Source organism: Aegilops tauschii, chromosome 1, assembly GCF_002575655.3.
Source record: "Aegilops tauschii subsp. strangulata cultivar AL8/78 chromosome 1, Aet v6.0, whole genome shotgun sequence".
Lineage (NCBI taxonomy): Eukaryota > Viridiplantae > Streptophyta > Magnoliopsida > Poales > Poaceae > Aegilops > Aegilops tauschii.
In genome coordinates, this window is record NC_053035.3 from 310,614,468 (window position 1) to 310,629,817 (window position 15,350).

The 15,350-nt window shown below is 42.0% G+C and overlaps 2 protein-coding genes across 2 annotated transcripts; one reads left to right on the forward strand and one right to left on the reverse strand.

Annotated features, from left to right (window-relative positions):
* Positions 1–412: 412 nt before the first annotated feature.
* LOC109770188 (cortical cell-delineating protein) lies at positions 413–1,014 on the forward strand. Its single transcript, XM_020328902.3, has one exon. It carries the CDS (start codon positions 501–503, stop codon positions 843–845), a length of 345 nt encoding a protein of 114 aa, XP_020184491.1. The 5' UTR covers positions 413–500; the 3' UTR covers positions 846–1,014.
* An 8,703-nt stretch (positions 1,015–9,717) lies between these two features.
* Positions 9,718–14,227, reverse strand: LOC109770174 (uncharacterized). Its single transcript, XM_020328885.4, has 5 exons — positions 13,778–14,227; positions 11,845–11,930; positions 11,425–11,730; positions 11,204–11,287; positions 9,718–10,436 (listed from the first exon to the last, which is right to left on the reverse strand). Exons 1-5 carry the CDS (start codon positions 14,177–14,179, stop codon positions 10,004–10,006), a joined length of 1,311 nt encoding a protein of 436 aa, XP_020184474.3. The 5' UTR covers positions 14,180–14,227; the 3' UTR covers positions 9,718–10,003.
* Between the last annotated feature and the right edge of the window lie 1,123 nt (positions 14,228–15,350).

Genomic DNA, 15,350 nt, shown 5'->3' on the forward strand with positions numbered 1-15,350 from the left:
TCTAATATATCGGACGAGGCTGTGATCTGATTTGCGCTTTTGTAGGTTGAAGCCCTGATCGTATTGATCCCCGGTCATCAATTCATCATCATCTGAATTCTGAACAACCTTTCTGCCAGGATCACCAAATTGACGCAGTTACCGCTAACTGCATGCCGACCGATGCCACATGCTTAATCCAGTAAGCAAACAAATCATGAACTGGACGGAACATGCAATCGGAATATAAACACATTTGAAGCTATCACGGATGCATATGCATACGATCGAGTCCAAATCAAAAGAGGCAATCATCCCTGACGCGCCAGCTCGGAACCACATGCACGGCCCCATCTCATCTCACACCGCTTTCCCATTGGAGGCGAGCAATCTGATACACAATCTCCATCTATAAATACCATTCGCCATGCACACACCCACTCACACACAGAGCAAGCGCACATCACAAGCACAAGCAGCTCGATCGCACTAGCTTTGCTGCACGACCTGCTCCGTCACAAATGGCCATGGCACCGAGAGCGTTGCTCCTCCTGGCCGTTGGGCTCATGGTCGTGGCCTCGGCGAGCGCCCACGGCGGCTACGGGTCGTGCCCCAGGGACGGGCTGAAGGTGAAGGCGTGCGTGAACGTGCTGGGCCTGCTCAAGGTCAATGTCAACCAGCCGCGCGACGAGCACTGCTGCTCGCTCCTCGACGGGCTCGTCGGTCTGGACGCGGCGCTCTGCCTCTGCACAAATCTCCATGCCAATGTGCTCGGCCTCAACCTCAACCTCCCCGTCGACCTACGCCTCATTCTCAACAACTGCGGCAAGGTCTGCCCCACCGATTTCCAGTGCCCACACCACTAGATCGAGTAGCTTGATGTTGTCATGCCTGGATTTGTAAGCACTGTTTGTTTATTTGTTGGTACAATGTTGTATTCTTTTGTTTCCCATGATTTTTTTTTGCGGGAATTTCCCATGATTATTTTGGTTTAATGTTCATCGAATAAAATCAAAAGGTAATTTGTATCGCGGAGTCGAGCTTTTGGCACTTTGATATCGCCATTGTTAATTACCTGATCAATACTCATGCGTGCGTCAACTAAATGAACGGCCCAACCTGAAAAGTGAAAACACTCACGGTACATTTTCTTGCGATCATGTATGAACCACCAAAGGATATTATATTCGTATCTGGATAATACTCTAATGTTTCTAAGCAACATGAGATCGTGGACTGTTCTACAAGGGTATACGGTGGGATATATAAATGCATAAAAGCTTGGCCCTTGTGGACTTTTCTCGGGAAAAAGAAGATATGCTAATGCGGAGGAAATTGCACAAACCACCAACTGTTGGGGTTAACCTTGCATAAAACATCATACTATTCAGGTTTGCTGCAAAAAACACACCATCTATTAGTATAATCCGTTGCAGTTTGCTCTAATCCACCGTTTAATTCCGTTGACATGATTCGATGGGTGAGTCCCGCTTGTAAGTGTATATGTGGCAAAAAAAATAGGCCACACCGGTCAGCTTACTAAAGCGGCCAATATCACCCGAATCAGTGGTCAAAATTAACCAAAAATTTAGATCAGTACTAATTACATATATGACTTATTGGATTTCTTTGTATTTTCTTGAAAACATGGAACTTCAAATAATTTCATTGTATGAACCAACTAAACTACCAATTCCTCTCAAACATGTGACCTCCTTAAGGTAAAAATATTCTATTACCGGGATACATATATAATTTACTATGGTTTTTTTAGATTTTTGTATAACATTGAATTTTGATACAAAAGTTTGAATGTTGGTCAGTTGATGTGGTCAGCGGAGGAAAACCCAGCTACATGTGCGGAAACATAAACAACAAATTGAACCCTAGTCATGCCTCTGCAACTAGCTCATGTACTGATGATGATCTTGCTCTCTTGATCATGAGCATTGTTATAGTAACAAAGATGTTATCAATAATGAGAACATATTGTTATTCAACAATGGTGTTGGATAGACCCAACTTATGAATTACTGAGAGATCATATCGTTATTATGTTGTCGGTATTTTCATATAAAGTGTTAACGTTTACTTAGTTCCTTAGACCATGAGAATATTGCAGGGCAACATACCGAATGGTTACTTTGGGGTTACCGAGCGTCACTCTATAACTGGGTGACAATAAAAGTATCTTACGGGTATACCAAAACCATATGTCCCGGTATCGATTGTTCAAGACCGAGGTTTGCTCCTCTGGTGATGGAGAGATACTCTTTGGGCCCACTCGGTGTTGCGTTCATTATTGTCTGGCCAGACACATGTTATGTATATCACAGGGATACTGAAATACGGATACGAGTAAAGAGAACAAAAACGGATCACGAGGATAACATGTATAGTGATCAAGGAGTTGATCACGGGGATACCGAAATATCTAGCCTCGGGTTTTGTAACGTATTGCGAAGCAAAGAGAATGATATTCGGGAATTAAATGTCCGCTTGAGATCTTCGTGAAAGTTAGCAATGGTGTCCAGATCTTGCTGTCAACTATTGACCGGGAAGTGTTCCGGGTCATGCCCACTTATTTTCGAATGTGTAGGGTCACACACTTAATGACTACTACCTCTGTAATAAATATATGATGTTTTTGCAGTTGAGGAAAATCGTCTTATATTTAGTTACAGAGGTAGTAGTAATTATAATAAACTAGAGCAACGGGAGAATGTGTGTCGAAAGTATTTCGGATGTATCCAGAAGTGTTCTAGGTGGCCCCGAAAGGGTTTCAGGGAAGTTTTCGGAAGGTTCCCAGGATAATTTTTAGGAAAGAAGTCCCTCTTGGACCGACCCAAGAGGGCAGCCCGTAGTTGGCCAAACAGGGCCAAAGTGGGGCACCCCAAAAGAAGGAAAGGGAGGAGGTCAAATTCTCTTTGGGGGCAAATCCTACTTGGGGATAACCCTAATTTGCCTCCTTCCTCCCCTCTTCCACCTATATATATGGGGGGAGACCCCCTTGGGACACACAACATCCTAAGGGGGTCTCTCATATAGGTATGCTCAACCACAGTCTAATTGGTCTATTGGGTTAGAATTCTAGTTATACTGGTCTATTGGGTTAGAATTCTAGTTATACGGGCTCTAATCCCGGTCTAATTGGTCTAACAGAATTAGACTCCTAATTAGACGGAACGATGATATGCTTGTCTCTCTAGTTTTCTCAGAACTCTACTTCATGAATATCGGAGTGTTGTCGGGTTACTACTTCGGAACACATGGCTACTTCAGAGGGGTCGTGTACTTGGACTCTTGATCGGTGAATCGTCTTCGTGAAATTCTCGCGGCTGGGAGGTATAACCTAGCTGTAGTAATCGTCGTGCTTCATCTACTAAGTACACTCATTCGGGTACTCTGCTCGTCGGTGAGACATCGTTACCCACCATCTTTATAGTGTTCCTAGGTGCAATCGTGTAGCATATTTTTTTTTGTTTCATAACACGTTCCCCTACGGGGCATGGGGGGAGGCTAAAATTATCATGAGAAGTGGCGTCGATCGAGTATATTTTAGGGTCGGGAGGGGCGGCGCTTAAAAATTTACTCCTCTAATGTCGATAAGTGATTAGCTAGGTGCAGTTTAGCCACTTGAAATGAAAAGTTTACTCGTCTAAAGCCTCTTAAGGGATCGACTAGAGATGCTCTAAGTTGCCAATTGAACATCCACTGATCCACTACACAGTCACACTAGTTCTAATGACGATCCTCAAGGCCCAGTCCATGTTGCCAGTTTCCGTGCCCTAGTCCACACCCTTCTCCTCTCTCTCTCTCTCTCTCTCTCTCTCTCTCTCTCTCTCTCTCTCTCTCTCTCTGCTCTAGGCGTTGTCATGTCCAGGTCCATTGGGCTTCCAAATGTAAGCGTGAAACATAATAGGTAAACTGGATTCTGTTTAGCCTTGTATATGTTTTGAGATTTTGCTTCAACATCTTTATTATTCAGTACAGGTTCCTACCAAATTACTAAGATTGATGTAACCCCAACAATTGTTGTTGTGGAGTTTGTGCTTTTTCATAAGAAGATCTCCTTTTTTGTTTACCAACCATGGTAAACAAGAAAAGTGGCTACTACTCAACAGCCACCATGTACTCCACGCAATTCATGGGAACTATGTGCTCTGCGATGGACCATGCGGTTTGGAAGGCATGGGCACCGCCGAGAGTCAATTTTTTCACTTGGTTGGCTATCCAAGATAGGCTTTGGACCGCCAACCGTTTTTTTTAGCGACGAGGTTGGCCAAATTGTTGTATTTTCCCTAATTGCAAGAGAGAGAGAGAATCCGGGATGCACTTTCTCTTCAAGTGTTGTTCCACAATACGTCTTTGGAATTTGGCCAATGAGTGGCCACACCTTAAAAACAATTGACACTTCCACTTTGAACCTTCAGTCCTCCATAAAAGATTGGTGGGTTAACCTCTCCGGAAAGAATGTCCTGAACCACAAGGCTTTGGCATCACTCAGGATGCTCATTAATTGGATCATTTAGAATGAAAGAAATGCCTGAGTTTTTTTTGACATAAGAGCAAGCCGCCACCTATCTCGTTTAACGCCATCAAGGAAGAGATCAAGCATTGGGCCACCCCGGGAGAGTAGTTTCTCCATGTAACATGGGTGCCTTGGGACCTTGTAACACAAACTCGTCTCTCTTCTTAATTAATAGCAGATGATGCAAAGCTTTTGCCTCCGTTTCAAAAACAAAACACTAAATCCCTTATACATAGAAAAACCTGTGATCTTATAGGTCTGGGTTTTTTTCTCGAGAAACACAGAAACTAACATATATACACGCACGTACACTCACCTCTTTCAATTTACATATACCCCTTCTATAAGCACCTCCAACAGATTGTGCCTATAAATTTAAGGATGACAAACTCATCACAGGGGGCTCGTAGTAGATGGGAACGTCGTCTCCCACTAAACAAATATCATTAGAAATCTTGAAATAAATCAAGAAAAATGCAAACATGTGTACCAAGTTTGAGACTTAAACTTAGATGAGTTGGTTTCGCCACAAGAAACCTACTCTATCAGCTACCCCTGAGTTCAACACACTTGTGTCTAGTCTACCCAAAGAGGCAAGCCCAATGAATAAATAGGCTAGACTAGACACAAAAGGAAACTCTTGTGTGACAAATTATAAAGTCTTGTTCCTAGAGCACCCAAGGATCAAATAAAATAAACCGGTTGCCGAGGAAGGCAAACAAAAGGGGGAGGGGAAGTAAATGCAAATTCAAGCTAAGGGATGGAGATTTCTATCTCTAACAAATATTTTACTTGGTCCAATAATCAAGATGGTCATATTTTTGTTGTATTAGATAGAGTTCTCACTTCTGTTAGTTCGGATGCTCATTTTCCCTATCTTCTTTGGTAGCTTTGCCTAGGGTAGGGAGTGATCACACTCCTTTAGTTCTAGACACTGGTGCTAGGAAAAATTTCTCCACCAAGATGTTTAGATTTGAGAAGTGGTGGTTATCTCAACCTGGATTTAGTGAGCTAGTGCCTGATGTTTGGAATACTGAATCTAATGCTACTTCTGGTATTGAGAACTGGCAATTTAAAGTTACACTCCTTGGAAAAAATATTAAAGGGTGGAGTATTAATATTGAAGTTGGCACTAAGAGAAGGAAGAAGGCTCTCGTTATGGAGTTTGACATTCTTGGTATTTTTCTGAAAAAATTCCTTAAACAATGAGGAGATGGATAGAGTGAAAGTAACTAAAAGGGAACTAGATGAGATATGGAAAATTGAGGAAACTACCTTGTCGCAGAGGTCCAGGGATAGAAAAAAATGGAAGGGGTCGCAGTAACTCTTATTTTCACTGTAGCTAATTATAGGCACACGAAAAATCGTTTGGCCACCCTTGTGGGCGAAAATGGTCATGTCTCTTCAACTTCTGATATGCTTGATATGGCTACTTCCTTTTATAAGAAATTGTTTACTTTTGAACCTGAACCTGACATTCGTCTAGGGATAGGGTTTTGGAGTGATTTTGACCTTGTTTGTGTGAGTAGAATGAATTATTGGAAAGACCATTTTCCGAAAGTGAGATTAAGGAGGCTATTATGAGCTCTTATGCACATGGTGCTCCTGGCCCTGATGGGTTTTCCTTTCTGTTTTATCAAACATTTTGAGACCTGAATGATTTTATGGCTCTGGTGAGAGATTTTGAGAATTGTACTTTGGATATTTATCATCTTAAAATTGCTATTATTACTTTGATCCATAAAGAACCTAATGATAAGGAAATGAAGAAGTTCCATCCTATTCGGCTTAATAATTGTGATGTCAAGGTTTTTCACTAAGGCCATGACTACCAGGGCCTCTGCTATTTGTGATAGGCTTATATCTCCAAACCAAACTGCTTTTATTAAAGAGAGTTTATTCTTGAGTGTGGTTATGGCCCATGAAGTTCATATGACTGGTTATAGTGGCTTGATCTTGGAACTTGATTATGAGAAGGCTTATGATAGAGTGAGTTGGGGTTTCCTTGTGGAAATACCCACTTCTAGAGATTTTGGGAGTAAATGGATTGGGTGGATCTGTAGTACTCTCTTTCAGAAGTTCCTTCCGTATGAGAATTAATGATACTAATGGACCTTATTTGGGGGGGGGGGGGTAAATGTCTCAAACAAGGGGACCCTCTTTCTCCTCTACTTTTCAATTTGGTGGTTGATGTCTTTTCTAAGATGTTACTCATAATTTGATTATTGTTCAACTTCCAGATGTTGTTCCTGGGGGGTGACTAGTTTGCAATATGCTGATGACACCATCATGTTCCTTCAATTATATTTAGCGGGCTGGGGATTTAAGATGGATGTTGTCTTGTTTTGAAAAGCTTTCTGGTATGAAAATTAATTTTCATAAAATTGATCTTGATACCCTTCATGTGGAGGATCGATAATGTTGCCAATGGTTTTGCACAAATTTTCGGTTGTCACATTAGAGCTTTCCCCTTCAAATATTTAGGTATTCCTTTGCATTATGAAAGTTGAGGAGGGAAGATTTCCAACTTGTTATTGATAGGATCATTAAAAAACCTAGTTGGCTTGGTAGAGACCTTTTTTACGGGGGTAAGCTCGTATTTGTTACTACCTGCATTGCCAACATCCCTACTTAACTCATGTCTATGATCAAGTTCCCCAAATTGGCCATTGGAGCTATTACCTCTCAAATGGCACACTTTTTGGGGCGATATAGGTGATGATCACAAATATCATTTAGCTAATTGGGGACTTGTGTCCAGGTTGAAACATTTTGGTGGGCTTGGGGCGTGCTTGCTTCTTGGAGCAAAATGTATTTTGATAGTCGCCCTAATGACTGGATACCTTCGTTAATTTTAAATATAATAGTGGAAATCCAAACCTGCTTTGGTCCAAGACTAGGTTTGGTTCTCCTTTTTGGAAAGGGGTGACTTGGGTATTATCTTATGCTAAGGTTTTCTATTGATGGAAACTTGGGAATGGCCAAAAGATTGCCTTCTAGCATGACACCTGGTGAAGTGATTGCTCAATTAAGACTAGTTTTTGGGACTTTTTTCAATCTGCTAACAAGATGCTACTTTTAGTTTGTTAGCCAAGTATGGAACTCGATTGAGCTGAAACTTACTTTTAGAATATTTGTGGATGAGCAATTATTTGCTATATGGTTTGAACTGATTACTTGCATCAAAATAGTTGCCTTTAGATCTGAGGATGATGCTCCTACTTTTTTTGCGTGAGAAACTTTCAATCTATCCATCTTCAATCATGGCAGTACAAAGAACATGAGAGGTAACAAAAATGCTCCTATTTGGTTACTTGAACCATCTGCTAGTTATTTAGTTAAGTCTTTTCATAAGATGGTCAATTTGGGCCGGGGGGGGGCATGATCATAAAGACTGTATTTGGAAGATTAAAACTCCTCCAAATATTCATGTCTTCTTGTGGCTTATATATAACAATAAAAGTTTGACCAGGGACAACTTAGCGAAGAGACGCCATGTGGCTAATCCTACCTATGTTTTCTATTGTTAACTAGAGAGCATTCAAAATTCATTTTTTAATGTATTGTGGCTACCAAAATGTGGGAGACTATTGGTGAAAATCCTAGAGGTACATGTTCCTCATTGCTTTGTGATTTTGTTGTTTTTGGGGGGAAAGGAGGAAGAATGTTGTTGTTATCAACTTGATTACATTGCTACTTTGTGGAGCTTATGGTTGCTATGAAATGAATTTGTTTTCAAGGCCACTCTTGGTGAAGTCTGAAGTGTGTTCTGGGCATGATAGGATGTTTTGTGCGTCAATGGAAGGTGCTTTGCAACGATGCTCAAGCTTCACTGCTCCTCGAATCTCTGCACCTATCATCATCGAGGGGGAGCTCCTGAAAGTAGCTTGGGCCGGCTCTATGATATGCCGCTCTTCCGGTGGTTAGCATTGTGCGCTTCTGATGTATATCTATGGCTTCCTTCTTGTTGAGTACCTATCAGACTGCTTGCTAGTTTCCATTAAAACATTGTAATAAGTCCATTGCAGCTACTTCTGGTTGTGACCGAGAGCTGTTCAAACGTTGTAGTCTGGCCGTTTGCCTCTGCTTTAATAAAATGTTTTTTGGGGGGGGGGGGGGGGGGGGGGACCCTTTGATTAAAAAAAATCAAGCTGCGGAGGGACTCGCAAGACACTTATCCTTGGATCACTGTATCTTTTTGTTCTCTTCGTTATTCTTAATTGTCTATTTTACTGACAATGAGGCAAAACAATAGACCGTGAAGAGGACAAAAGTATGAATATCAGGGTTCAAGAAAGCCCATTAGCCATGGAGGAGATTTAAGTGAACTTTGATGTGCTATGTAAGAAGAATGTACAAGGAACGATAACGCTCTGCGTTAGACCGTGAAGAGTACAAAAGTATGAATATTAGGGTTTTGCTAATGAATGATCAATGCTCCTTTGAACTCTCCTAAGTTTTTCTAGCATCTGCGTTGGGCTCTTTTGCCATGTGCGGCAGCCAAGCCTCTACACTTGACATTTGTTCCAAGTGAACTACGGTTGCCGAAACCTTGACAAATCAGGCAGTGTTTTCAACATCCATCCATTTACGTTCTCAGGGCTCTTTTGCCATGTGCGGCAGCCAAGCCTCTACACTTGACATACTCTCAGAAATGTGTGCCTCGAATAGTATTTAAAGACAGGCCAGTTTATGGGGGACTTCATTCGAAATACCCAGGCCAGTTTATGGGGAACTTCATTCGAAATACCAAATTCTAAAGGTTGCAGATACTGCTTCAGAAAAAATAAGTACTACTCCTACTACAAGCACCAGACACAAAATAAGGCCTCGTTCGGTTTGGAGGATTTATATGGGAAAACATAGGAACAAGGATTCCGTAGGAAATTTCTCTATAGATGCATTCGATTTGTAGAAAACGCTTACGGGAATTTTGTAGGGATACTATTCATTTCCTATGTTTTTGGAGGAATATACACATCTACTCAAAGCTCATTTTGTACATAGGAACGAGGCAAGACAATTCCTTCGGATGGCAAGTGCCATCCTATCAAAATTTTATACTACTCCTAATTGGTTTCCTCCAAACCAAATGAGGCCTAATTTTCTCATGCCGACATAATTTGTGCTTCAAAAATGCAAATGCCAGCAATGCACAGTTTTTCTAACGCAGTACTCCAGAATCCACATGCCCGAGAACATCACAGTTCCAACCAAACGAGCATAACATCATCATCACGCTGAACACCACGGCCACAGGCATACAGCCAAGGCGAGGGAAACTTCAAACTTACGAGTTTTAGTAGTACATGAGGACATTACGCATAACAGATTTTCATCGCCATCTCCAGATCAGCTACTTTCTAAAGTCCTAACGCATATTGTCTTGATATGCACAAGCAGTATATTATTCTCAAATCAGATTGTTTTACTTTGGTAGACTGTCCTTGGTGCACAGAACCTGGCATTGTTGTGAGGATTGCTTCTCAGGGTTCAGTTCATGGCCTTGTAGCACCTGAACGCGGCGAACACGGTTGCAGCAGAAGCAACAACAGCAAGAGTGGTGTAGGTGTCGGACCTGTCCCAGGTCTCGAACCAGGTGGATGCCCGGCAAATCTTCATGCGCCCCTTCTTGGTGGCAGCAACGTTTTCTTTGTCACACTCTGTCGTAGAGCTCTTGTGGTTCTGCTCAGCTGGAATGCTCTTATCCTGTTTTGCTTCTGGCAGATCATTTTGGCAGCAGGTTAACCCTCCTCCATTGCCCTGGCAGCATCCACCTGCAGGTGCAGGGTTGCAAGCAGCACCGTTGGTCCCATTTGCTTCAGGGGATTCTTTGGCGCTTGATTTTTCCTCGGTCAGGCCATTCGTCGCGTGCCTAAGCTCCAGAGCTTTCTTCTGCTGCTCTTCAGACAAGCCCAACTGGCCCCTGAAAGGTAGGATAGCACGTGTAAGAACCACACTTCAAAGAGGGGTATCGCTCTATGGAAGAGCAAATATTGGGCAAACATGAACAAGACATATCAGGGCTTTATACAACATTTGTGAAACAAGATCACATTCTTTGTTATTTGTTCGGTTGCAATGAGATTGACGACAGAAACGACATTTTCAAATTTCTGAAGTCACTAAAAATAAACAATCAAGGGCATCGAAAATACAACACAGTATCCTTGTGTGGCATCACACAAGCAGAATAGTTCATAGAAATGAGCGCTTCAACATAATTCATGAAAACTACGCAGGGAGTAAAAACTACCTACAACATGCTGCCTAGATGCTTGCAGTCAGTAGTCTTTAACTTGGCTTACTTTACCACAATGCTCAAGAAAAGAAACATCAGTGACACGCTTTCATCGCTGTATCTTCCCATAACTCAAGATTATGTTACTTGAAGTAACCAGTCATTTGGAAACAGATTAACCAGTGCTGTAGACATATAAGAACTAGAACACACACAATGCAGTTTTTATAATATTATCAGATTATTGATCAGGCGCAGAATCTATAATGTATAAGAATGTCATTGTCAGGGTCCAGATACAACAGCAACAGAAAAGGACGCAGAACTGAAAACGTTGATAGTACCTAATGACGCTATACAACATAGATACAATAACAAATGATGGGTGAAATACTACAAATATCATCTTCGGTCACAATTAGCCCATGTAATAATTAGAAGGGGAAGCATACCTCCATAGATGGCCCACAATCTCTCCTTGTCCGATATGTTGACGCAGTAACACAGGCACATCATCAGGAGCAACATAACCATACCTAGAATTAGAAAGACAGTAATCAATAACTGGATTGTGATGAAGTATAATCAAAACAGAGTACACTAAGGAAGATATTGAGATTTGAGATTATTGGTGCACAACAATGTAGATTTTATGATAGCTTCGTGTTCTTACCAATGACCAGTCACTTCTCCCTTGGCATCTGGACTGAATATGATGACATTTCCTGCATACTTGTGACCTCCAACGTGTGAGCATGCACTAACAGCCACCTGACCATCAAGACCTTGTCCTTCAATCTCTTCCTTGAACCTTGTAATCAGAGCAGGACCGCAAACACCACACCTTTTATCCCTGCTTCCATGGCAGCAGACAAAAACATAGGAACCTTTTATAGCCTCAGGAGATCCAGGAAGCCATTCAGTATCTTTCAAGAGTACTTCTTCCACAAAGTTGTCGACATCAAGGTGGGTCAGCTCTCTGCAAACAACACAACACATATTGAAGAAAACAATCAGTTGACTCATGTATTCCATTACCTAACAGTAGAAAGGGAAAGGCTACATATTCATTTCTTTCCAGCCTTGCAGGTACCTGTATCGGATCATATCAGGAAAGATCAACACATCTCCAAGAGATGACTCAGTGCCATCTTCTCCTTCACAAATTGTCAGTTTGGTCTGAGAAAAGTAAAATAGACCATTCATTAGCAATAAAAATAAACACATGGGAAAGTCTTGTCAATCAATCTAATTATTATAATAAGGTGGTGTCCGCTTCCGTAAGCACAAGTCACATTGCTGAACAATTGGATCCCATTAGGATCAGACACATGCACATCACAGAACTAATTAAAAAGGAAGGGAAACTGACATGCCGCAACAAAAATAATCAGACAACTTCCAAAAATAAAATAATAAGAAGAACACCAGCCAAATTATACATACTGAACTTAAAAGTGAATATAAGAAGAAAAGTACATAAGGGGGTTACTAGCAAAGTGTATATGAAGAACAGAAGGCTACTAGCTTAGGAAGATTAATAATATTGAACAATAACACTCCAGATTCCCAGAAGTTGTACAATTGCTAAACAGTGACATACTATCAGAAGAACATACACTTACTAGTTAGTTTGACATGCTTTTCATTAACTTTGTAACTATGTACCAATATCTTTATATGGGGTAACTGCAATTTTTTTAGTGTTGTCCTACCATCCACTACCAAGGAGCAAAGACCACATAAAGGAATAAAGCAGAGAAACTTCTGCATTCAAATGCACCATACAAATCATGCACGTACACCTATACAAAAACAAAAGGAATCGGGCAGTACTTTTCTGGTCCATATATCACATGATCAATGTTTCATAACTTCAGCTCCATGTATTGTGCTGTGTGGATAATATAAAGACAAAAAAAAGAGCAAGCTCTTTGTCCTCTGCACATACTACTATATATGATTACAAAGGTGCATGATGATGAACTCTAGCCAATACTGATGGCAAGCAAGTAACATAGCAAAGGATGCAATCAAATAATGAAAAACATCTAAACAGGAACAAACAGAGCCTAGATTTGAACCAAAATAATTCCCTACTTTTATATGCCTACAAAGATAGGATAACAGGATACACGGGATGTCAGCCAAGCCACCAAAAAGTACAGCGTGTGGATTTAAAACAAGCCATATGATCAGAGCCAGATGGACCAAAAATCCATATGAAACTGCTACAATAGTCAAGGAACCATACATCATAAGTAAATTGAGAATCCACCGATTTTATTAACACTGGAAATGGGACCAGATACACAAATTCGTGAACAAGATCCATTATATACAGCGAGAATCCACCAAAATGACGTTGTGAGTCAAATAATTGGATAGAGTGATCCAATCACCCAAAGGATACCAAACACGTCAATAAAAACACCGAATCACCACCGAAATTCGACTCACATGGCCCATGTGCGTGGATTCCAAGGTAAGTTCAAACCCGAAGAGCACAATAGTTGAACTTGAAATAGCAATATCTCCAAAGGAGAACACTAAGCGACCAGATCTTAGTGAAAGATGCACCAAAACAAAGTGCGAACAACCCCAATCTACAAACATAACTGACACGAAATAGTAAGCATACCAACACCACTGATCACCATAATTAAGCGACTTCTACTGGCTAATTCAGAAACAATAAACTGAAACAAGAGCACCCGGAAACTACATACACTCATCGGATCGACTGATTAACTTCGAGGGTCGCGATCTCCTGCAGCTGCAGGAATCCAGCACCAGCACCACCATATGCAGGTAACCAAATTTCACCACATCATATAGTAACTCTTGCTAATCGAATACTAGTCAGCAGCTAAATCCTACGCTCGGAGCGACCAGCAAGCAGTTCCCACTCCCAACAACCAAAATAAAATAACACTACCAGAGCAGAAGCATACCAATACCACGTCACAACCCAAAATCAGCCAATTACGAGCAAACCGAGAGGGAGAGGGAGAAGAGATGCTCACGCTCTTCTTCAGATTGGGCTTGCGGGCCTTGATGGCGGCGGCGAGGAGGCGGGGGAGGTGGTCGGACTCGGAGGCCTCGACGTGGGACGGCCACTCCTCAGGGCCCTTGTAGCAGAGGAACACGTGGCGCTCGTGGAAGCCCACCGTCCCGGCGAGCTTCTCCTTACCGAGCTCCGCCCGCTGGAACCCGAACTCCTTGTCCAGGTCGGGGGCGGCGGCGGGGAGGGTCGCGTCCGGCGCGAGGAGGGCGTCGCTGGCGGAGGCCGCCGTGGGGGGGGAGGGGGAGGGGTCGGCCATGAGGAGGGGGAGGAGGCTGTGCTGCAGCAGTCGCCGACGGCTTGGCGAAGGGAGGACCGGCGGAAATGGGATTCGCTTGGAGAGTTTGGGAAATTTGGAAAGCATCTCGGGTTTTATGGTTGGAGTTGTTCTTGCGGGAGGGGGAAAGGGAGGCCCCACTGAGAGCATGTGTGGGTCCGGCTTGCCAGTGAGGTTTGGGTTTCGTTGCTTAGCGATCGTGGGACCCACGCCAGTGATAGCGGTCAGCTAAACAGCTGGGGTTTCCGTCTTCTCCTTCCTCAACGGGTAGGGTATGGGGCGGGTAGAGTAATAGCATATCCATATCAGTGTAGTCAATGGGTATAAAATTCTACCTATACCCGTACCCACGGGTATGAAACTTTACCCGTATCATACCCGGCTGGTACCCATACCCATTGGGTATCCAACGGGTAAATCAAATAGTACACAAGTTGTTCACAATTTCACATTCATCGATATCACATTTGACCAAAAATATATTTATCTCAACTCAGTAACAAATAGATGAGTACATAACAATTATCTCAATTCAAATTGATGATTGCTGCCAACTTGAACATAGGTTCACAATCTCACGACACACTTCATGGGTAAGGTACACGTGTCAGTATAAACGGATAGTGTATGGATATATCCATGGGTACAAGGCTATATCCGTGCCCTACGCATGACTTAACGGATAGGGTATAAGTACTACCCACGGATATAAATTGTGCCCATACCCTGCCCATGCGGGTACGGTATCCGCGGGTACCCATACCCATGGATAAAATTGCCATCCTTAGCCCTCGGTATGGAACTCTACAAGTCATGTTTTGCCATTAGTGTCTCTGAGCGGAGCACATCTGTCAGGGAGCGTGGTTAGTTCTGTTTTGAGGATGACAGTTTCAATTAGTTTTTCTACGAATTTTAAAAAAAATAGTTTTTAAGCAAATGCATTGTAGAACTTTTTAACTGTACTAGATAATTGCCTGTGCGTACAACGGGTATATATATTCTACTAGTATGTTAGCTCATACTTTACCTTTTTATAGTATTAATAATTTAATTATGTTTATCAAATTCTACTCCTAATTTACCTATCTAAATATATTTTAGAATTTTATTTTGTAATCACTTATTAGCTTACCACAAAAAAATAAGTTTATTTGCTAAGTCAATAAAAGGTGGGACAATAAGTCGGTTTTCAAGAAATGGTGCTAGGAAAGTGATGGAAGATTAGACGAAGCACTCCACCTGATAGGAAAAGGAACAC